Raw genomic sequence first — 8,636 nt, forward strand, 5'->3', positions numbered from 1 at the left:
GGGTTAGATACAGAGTAAAGCTTCCTCTACACTGTCCCCATCAAACACTCCCAGGACCGGGACAGCACGGGGTTAGATACAGAGTATAAAGCCCCCTCTACCCCGTCCCCATCAAACAATCCCCAGGACAGGGACAGCACGGGGTTAGATACAGAGTAAAGCTCCCTCTACACTGTCTGGTTCTTCCAAAAGAAACATCAGGGACAGCACGGGGTTAGATACAGAGTAAAGCTCCCTCTACACTGTCCCCATCAAACACTCCCAGGACAGGGACAGCATGGGGTTAGATACACAGTAAAGCTCCATCCACACTGTCCTCCAAAAACACTCCCAGGACAGGGACAGCACGGGGTTAGATACAGAGTAAAGCTCCCTCTACACTGTCCCCATCTAACACTTCCAAAACAGGGACAGCACGGGGTTAGATACAGAGTAAAGCTCCCTCTACACTGTCCACATGAAACACACCCGGGGCAGGGTCAGCACGGGGTTAGATACAGAGTAAAACTCTCTCTACACTGTTCACCATTAAACACTCCCAGGACAGGGACAGAAGAGGGTTAGATACAGAGTAAAGCTGCCTCTACACTGTTCCCCCCATCAGATATTCCCAGGACAGGGACAGCATGAGGTTAGATACAGGGTAAAGCTCTCTCTACGCTGTACCCCATCAACCACTCCCAGGACAGGGACAGCACACAGCACAGGGTTCGATACAGAGTAAAGCTCCCTCTACACTGTTCCCATCAAACACTTTCAGGACAGGAACAGCATCGGGTCAGATACAGATTAAGTCTCCCTCGACGCTGTCCCATTAAACACTCTTGGGACAGGTACAGCATGGGGTTAGGTCTAGTGAAGCTTCCTCTACACTGTTCCATTAAACACTTTCCTGTCAGGTACAGCATGGGGTTAGATATAGAGTAAAACTGCCACTACTCTTTTAAACAAAAGTAAATGACCCTTAATACTGTCCCCATCAAATACTTGCAGGGAAGGGACAGCAGGGAGTTAGATATAGTGAAGCCTCCTCAAAACTGACCCCATCAAACACTGCCAGGAAAGGGGCAGAATGAAGCTAGCTTCCTGTAGGAAAGGGATATCATGGGGTTGATTATAGAGTAAAGCTCTCTCTACTCCCATCCCATTAAACACTGTCAGGGCTGGGGCATCTTGGGGTTAGAGACAGAGTAAAGCTGCCTCTATGCTCTCCCCATCAAGCACTCGTAGTGTAGGAAAGCAAGGATAGATACAAATAATGACCATCATACAGTCTAGTGACCCTTTCCAGGTTACAAATGAACTGTCCTGAACTACCTGATCTCAGGTTGGGTGATAGTGAATGTTTCAGGATGAATCTCAGTCTCCACTGACACTGTCCACTTACCCTTTACCTTGGGGCATGAAGATTTCGATTTCAGAGCCTTGCTCGTGGCTATAACCACAATGAAATGACGACAAACGTGTGCCGCATTGTTTAGGTAGCAAGTAGTGAAACTTTTCTCGTCATCCAGGCTCTTGTGATGGTATCTGTCTGTAATCCTCTCCCAGAAACTGGATGCTGCTCGGACAAAGTTGCAAGAATGCTACAAAGAGCGGATGCTGGTTATTGATCTGGTCCCTCAGTTACTGAGCCAGACCACCAAAGAAGCCAGAACAGATTGTCTGACTCCGAGATTAACCAAAGCACTATCAGAAGTCAGGGACGTTAACTTGATGCCCTCACCAACACCAGTTGGCCCATACACCTACGGTAAGGCGAGAAAGAGTCACACAATACAGAGAGCATCCAGGACAGTGCTGGAGACACCTGCCCATGTGGACAGGCCTTTATCACAGCGTCAGGAATAACTGTCCACGTGGGGAGACACATATCACAGCGTCAGGAATAACTGTCCACGTGGGGAGACACATATCACAGAGTCAGGAATAACTGTCCACGTGGGGAGGATTGTATTGCAGTCTCAGGATTAACAGTCCACACGGGGAGGCCTGTATCACACTGTTAGGTGAACCACTCTATAGAGAGGGCTGTATTCCACAGTAGTGTCAGGCTCAGAGGCAAGGATGCTACTGGGAGAGGGAACGGCCTAGTGGTATCATTGCTCGACTATAAATCCACAGAACCAAGAAATGTTCTTGGGGGGGGGGGGGGGCTGTGTTTGAATCCTCCACCATGCAGGTGGGGGAATTTGAATTCAATAACAATCTGGAAATCAGATGACCATGATGCCATTGTTGATTGTCAGAAAAATAAATCATCTGGTTCACTATTGTCCTTGAGGGAAGGAAAACTGCCGACCTTACCTGGCCTGGCCTACATATATCTGCAGACCCACAGCAGTGTGGTCGATTCTCATATGCCCTTAGGGATGGGCAATAAATGCTGGCTTAGCCGGTGAAATCTCTCCACAAAGACTGGTATCCTGTCACACTTTATTTACACATGGAGAGTCTTTCGCACTGATCCATATCCCTCAGAGTGAGCAGGGTGCCTGACACCCTCTTCTTATCTGTTAGCCAGGGCTCCCAGATTGGACCAGTTAATATCCCCAATCAGGGAACTCCTGTGATGTTCTCCTGAATGACCTCATGATAATCAGTACAGCCATCAGCAGCCATATCCTGCGAATGAATACATATGAAACACTGCTAAGATTGCCAGGGATAAATGACTGGGCCAAGTGTATAACCATGTCATTATAGAGTACACTATTATGGTTGTGTTGCTGTGCTTAGCGATGTGATTAAATGAATAGTGCTGTCAGTCCTGGTTCTTGGAACCTGCATTGAGGTGAAGGATAGTGACCATCCTGAAAAACCCCAAACAATGCTCACTCGTGTATCCGGACACATTGCTATCTGAAACGTGCGAGTAATGACCAAATCTCATCCCGTTACCAGCTTGCGATAAGGCGATGAATAATGCAAAAAGTGTCATTGTCCAGTCCAGGAATGTACGGGAGAAGAGCGACAAGTTAATAGAGGACTCTGTTGTGGTCATCAAAGGGGCACAGAAATCAGTCAACGATGGGCTTACTCAGAAGATGGCAGAGAATGTGGCCATGACGGTAAGAACCAGTCACCCAAGAACATGCATGCAGCTGGTTTTGTGACATCTGTGCTTAACTTCCCTCTCCTCCCTCTTTAGTTTGTTCACCCTTGTCAGCTTTTCCCAACCCTGCTTTCTGAAAAGTGATGACGCATCTTTTGGGTATTTGCCAGCCTCGACTAGTTGGGATGTTGCAATTTCTTTGATGGATGTGGGTGGCACGGTGACTCAGGGTGGCACAATGGCTCAGTGGTTAGCACTGCTGCCTCACAGTGCCAGGGGACCTGGATTCAATTCCAGCCTTGGGTGACTGTCTGTGTTAAGTTTGCATATTCTCCCCGTGTCTGTGTGGGTTTTGTTCAGGTTTCCTCCCACAGTCCATAGATATGCAGGTTTGTTGGATTGACCATACTACTTTGCCCCTCAGAGTCCTTAGATGTGCAGGCTAGGTGGATTAATACAGCAGCGAAATAATGGCCAGTACTGAACTTAATTAAATCAAAACATTGCACAGAAACAAAGTCAGTTTAGATCGGCAAACTGTACCACTTGTGATGTTTGCTGATCTGAATTGAACTTCTAGTGGAGTTAGTGTCGAATGTTTGATAAGGCAATATTCCAGATGTTATTATTTTAGGAACTTCCAGTAGCTGCTCATTAAAGTTTCACAGACCGTAACCAACAGGCTGGAATTGTGACCCTGAGTGAGGGACAAATATGGATCTGGACACTGGGATGGTCTTCCTTACTTCTCTCTGAAGCAAAGGTTCACCCAAGACCTGGGACTGAGGTTGAGTATTTCACCCTCAGTCAATACAACACTGCCCTTGTGATGTCAAACGTAAGTGCTCGGTTTCCTGGCGTGGGGACTTGTATTCGTCACCTTGCAGTCTAGAGGGGAGAGAGTGGAACAGGCAATTGGCCGCTGTCTCCTGGTGATGTTGTCAGAGAGGTCAGCACTCTCTACATGGCATGGCATAATGTACATCTGTCAATAAAGAGTACCATATCCATAGCTTATTGTGATCAATACTGCAGTCTGTTGGTTAGCTTTGACCAAAACCTGAATGACCTGCCAGAGGAAATTGTGGAGGCTGGTACAATGATGTCGATAGAAACGCATCCGCATGAGTACATGAATAGGAAGGGTTTAGAGGGATATGCACCAAACGCTGGCAAATGAGACTTGGTCAGTTTAGGATATCTGGTCGGCCCGGATGAGTTGGACCGAAGGGTCTGTTTCTGTGCTACCCATCTCTCTGAGGTGCAGAGTTGAGAGCAGAACTAAAGATTGTAATGATTTGGGGGTTTGGTGGGGGGGGATGGGGTTTGGTGGAGTGTGCACTGGCTAACCCATGTTGGTTTCGGGTTTTCCCTCTCTTTCAGCAACATATGGAGGTCAGCTCTGGGGAAACGCGTGCTGCCCTTAATCGCACGCAGCGCTGGTATGATGACATGGAATTGGCGAGTGGTATCGTTCTGGTACGTGGGGAGCCATGCCAGGAGGGGGTTCAGGTTGAGATGGTTGAGGGGGCGGGGAGCTGGAGAATGAGGGAGTGGATCCAACCCACAGAGGGCACCATGAGCTTGGGTGACTCTGCTCAGTGAGCCACCCCACCATCACCCTCTCCAAATGACCTCTGAGACCCTTCCAATGGTCAAATTGCCCACCCTCTTAAAAACACAGGGGTATTGTTACTCCTCGCACACCCCACTCACGTTTTATGACACAACTTGCACGGAGATGTCCGTTATTGACTGCAGATTGCAGACTGCCATTCACATTGCCTCCAGTCCTGGGTGATGCCACTTCGGAAACAGGCCCTCTTTCTGGGCGAGTGTTAGTGGTTCAACTTCACCCTGATCCTATCCCTCCCTCTTGATGTTCACCGTGCAAGTACTTTCCTGTTAGGTGTCTTTGGAATTTCATTGTACTTTGTGGTTAAGTACTCACTCGCTGAGCACGAGTCTCCAGCGGATATATTGCCCATCGCGAAGTGCCATTGAGAAGGTGGTGGTGAGCTGCCGTATTGAACTGCTGCAGTCGGTGGGGTGCAGGCATATCACCCGCCCCCCCCCCCCACCCACTACCGCCACCATCAGTGCTGTTAGGGAAGGGAGTTTCCAGATTATGACCCAGTCTCTTAAATGCAATATCGGGGTAGGTTACCTCAATTGACGGGATGATGCCAACAGCGCAGGTTATTTTCCTGTACTGGCTGATGCCACCACCATGATGGTCTCCCCATCTTAAACTCCCCCCTTGCCTGAGGCATAGTGACCCTCAAGTGAAGACGTCACCAGTCATCGATATTTCTCTCTCTCTCTCTCTATACTCACTCTCACTTACTCTTTCATTCTCTCTGATAAGAGAGCAGCCCTATGGGACTATAGCTGCGGCACGGTGGCTCAGTGGTTAGCCTCACAGCGCCAGGGACCTGGGATCGATTCCACCCTCGGGCGACTGTCTGGGTGAAATTTGCGCGTTCTCCCCATGTCTGTGCGGGATTCCTCCTGCTCTGGTTTCCTCTCACAATCTAAAGACATGCAAGTTAGGTGGATTGGCCCATGCTAATTTGTCCTGTAGTGTCCAAGGATGTGCAGGCTTGGGGGGGCGGGGGTTAGCTATGGGAAATGCAGGGTTATGGGGTGTCTCTGCGGAGGTTCGGTGTGGACTGGATGGGCGAAGGGCCTGCTTCCACGCTGTAGGGCTTCTATTCCACCATAGCGAAGTTTACATTTATGATCGTTCCGAAGTGTGCAAATGTGGTTCTAAGTTGGTCCAAAGATTGGTAACACAAGCCATGCGTTGGCTGACTTCACTCCTACCTAACTCTTTAAGAGAGTGCTTGTTTTGTTCACTTTGTTCACCAGGGTCCAGTGGATAGCAGGCACCTAATGCTGCGTGAGCGGCTGGACAGACCTTTGGTGAAAGTTTACCAGCGTCACCCGGCGACCCAACTTCCTGAGGCAGCAACTCTTGTCAAGGTCGGTACGCAGATAAGTCTATTTCTTTCTTGCAAAGAATGAAATGGGTGCAGGATCAACTGAGTGCTTCCAAAATGTGGGATTGTTGCACTTTACTTTCAAATAGCGGAACATTTGAAACCGAGGACACTCGAGGGGGGCAGAATTGGAGGACGGCAGATATCTCAAGAGGATCGTGGGGCTGAAGGAGATTACAGCTCGCGAGAATTTTAGGACTGGGGTGCAACTGAGAGTTGAGAGCAACCTCGCGCTCATGGACGGGAGGGGTGAGGAGGTCCATTTATTATTTTCAATGAGAACTCGAACCGCAGGCTGCACTTTCAAAACTGCATTGATACGTGACCAGTGCATGGTGAAACTGCAACCTTGGTGTTCCCATGTATGTGCCTCCCATGTCCTTTCAGGTGATGAGAGGAGGTATTAATGGATCTCGAGCAGGGAGATGGGAGTTGTGGTATGGAATTGTCACCGTGGGTGTGAAGCAGAACTGAAGGGGCTGAATGGCCACCCCCCCCCCCCACTTTCCTCTTCCTATTCTCGGGCAGTAACGTCAAAAATGGAACGTCCTGCCGGTAACAGCAGCAGAACTGTCTTGGCTTCTTTTTAAAACAACCTCAATCAAGAATTGAAACAGAAATGGTGGGGCAGGGGATGGACTAAAAAGGTGGAGCGGACACCAAACTCTTCTGGAAAGCTCGCCTATGAAGACCTGGAGATCCCTTTCCCACCGTTAGTTTTAGTGTTCTGTTAGTAACAGGGCCCTTAGCTTGACTCTGTGAGATCCTGGATTCTCACAGGGTACGTGTCAATCGTTCTGAGAGTGCATTTAGCATCCTGTCATCTGAGGCAGATGCATTCCTCATAGAGTCATGCGGCACGGAAACAGACCCTTTGGTCGAATTCATCCATGCCGAACAGGTATTCGTAACAGAAGTGGTCCCATTTGCCTGCATTTGGCCTTTATCCCTCTGTACTTTTCCCATCTGTAGTCCTGTCCAATTGTCTTTTCAATGTTGTAATCATACCCACCTCCACCACCTTCTCTGGCAGCTTGTTCCATACACGCACCACCCTCTGTGTGGAAAATATTGCTCCTCTAGGTCCCTTTTAAATCTTTCCCCTCTCACCTTAAACCTATGCACCCCTGGTTTTGGACTCCTCTGCCCTGGGGAAAAGATTTTGGCTGTCCACCCTACCTATGTCCCTCATGAGTTTATAAACCTCTACAAGGTCACCCCTCAGCCTCTGACCCTCCAGCAACAAAAGTCCCAGCCCACCCAGCCTCTCCTTACAAGTCAAACGCTCCAGTCTCGCTAACCCACACCCTTTCCACTTTAATAACATCCAAAAGGATCCCACTTGGGTTAATTCCTAGGCTCGTTTAAACTTTTCAAGAAGAGTAATTACGCCACAAATCGGAAAGCTAGAAATCCGAATTGAAAATGGAAAATGCAGGAAATATCCAGCAGGCCCTTCGGCCCACAACATCGTGGGCCGAAGGGCCTGTTCTGTGCTGTATTGTTCTATGTTCTAGGCTGTGACAGTGTTTGCTGAGAGACAGGGCGAGAGAACCAGAGTTAATGTTTCAGGCCTGACCTTTCAGGACAGGGAGAATGTTAAGATTCCATGTTGTGTGACTCTGAGTCATTAATTCCTACTGGAGGAGGGTAGGGACAAAAACAAAGGGAAAGATCATCAACAGGGCAAAAGACACGAGAGATTAAATGATGCAAAAGTTCATGCTTCGGGACCAAAGGGAATGGAGATGGGACTGAGAAAGTAGCAATGATGCAAAAGGTGTGCCTGGAGCAGGTGTGTTGCTGACCGAAAATGAAAAACATAAATGCTATATGTTAACACCACCGATAAGATTGTGCTGGTCTGGTTTTCATCTTACAGAAATGATGCTGAGGCGCAAAAGGAGGTGCGACACAGATTTCCATGGATGATACCAGAACTGAGACGATTTATTTATATTAACTCCAGGAACATGGGCTACCCTGAGAGCACCATGATTTTGAGATGCCGGTGTTGGACTGGGGTGTACAAAGTTAAAAATCACACAACACCAGGTTATAGTCCAACAGGTTTAGTTGGAAACATTAGCTTTTGGAGCGACGCTCCTTCATCAGGTGATGATGAGAAGTGGTGGGTTTGGAAGGTGCTGTGGAGGAAGATTTGAGGAAGATGGGGTAGAGAAAAATCTTTGCACTTGTGTTTGAAAAGTATGTTGAGCGCCAACTTTCGGCTTAACCCAATCTCTTTTGTTTCACCCCCACAAACCAACCCTCACCCCTCATCGCCAACTAGGGTGTTGGAGTGCTAAAAGATGCAATGGCAGAAACCAGTCGAAACATAGAAATGTTGAAGGTCGCAAGAAAGCGGCTAAATGAGAACATACGTGACAAAAAAGCTGGGTTCCGAATAGATTCAGGGATAGTCCGATTCCGCAAGCTGAAAGCACCGGCTCGGATACATCTAGATGAGTCGAAGCCACTGAGTGGCAACTAAATGGAGGAGGACTTGGGATATATTTATGTCCTGCTAGGTGTTTTGTGTTCCTTTTCACGGGCAATAATTAAAACATTTTAATCGC

General features: G+C 48.3%; 1 protein-coding gene across 5 annotated transcripts in view; it reads left to right on the plus strand.

The window, feature by feature from the left end:
• The window catches only part of LOC122541170 (coiled-coil domain-containing protein 105-like), a 14,267-nt gene extending 5,631 nt beyond the window's left edge, over positions 1-8,636 (plus strand). For 4 of the 5 annotated variants that reach the window (XM_043677787.1, XM_043677791.1, XM_043677789.1 and 1 more), the window contains 5 exons: positions 1,552-1,753; positions 2,905-3,071; positions 4,439-4,534; positions 5,927-6,040; positions 8,351-8,636. In XM_043677787.1, the coding sequence (XP_043533722.1) occupies positions 1,552-1,753; positions 2,905-3,071; positions 4,439-4,534; positions 5,927-6,040; positions 8,351-8,551 (780 nt within the window). In that variant the 3' untranslated portion in view covers positions 8,552-8,636. Of the gene's footprint in view, positions 1-1,551; positions 1,754-2,904; positions 3,072-4,438; positions 4,535-5,926; positions 6,041-7,939; positions 8,132-8,350 lie in introns of those variants that run through there. The other variant, XM_043677792.1, reaches the window with a different exon arrangement.

Source organism: Chiloscyllium plagiosum, chromosome 37 (genome assembly GCF_004010195.1).
Source record: "Chiloscyllium plagiosum isolate BGI_BamShark_2017 chromosome 37, ASM401019v2, whole genome shotgun sequence".
Classification (NCBI taxonomy): Eukaryota; Metazoa; Chordata; class Chondrichthyes; order Orectolobiformes; family Hemiscylliidae; genus Chiloscyllium; species Chiloscyllium plagiosum.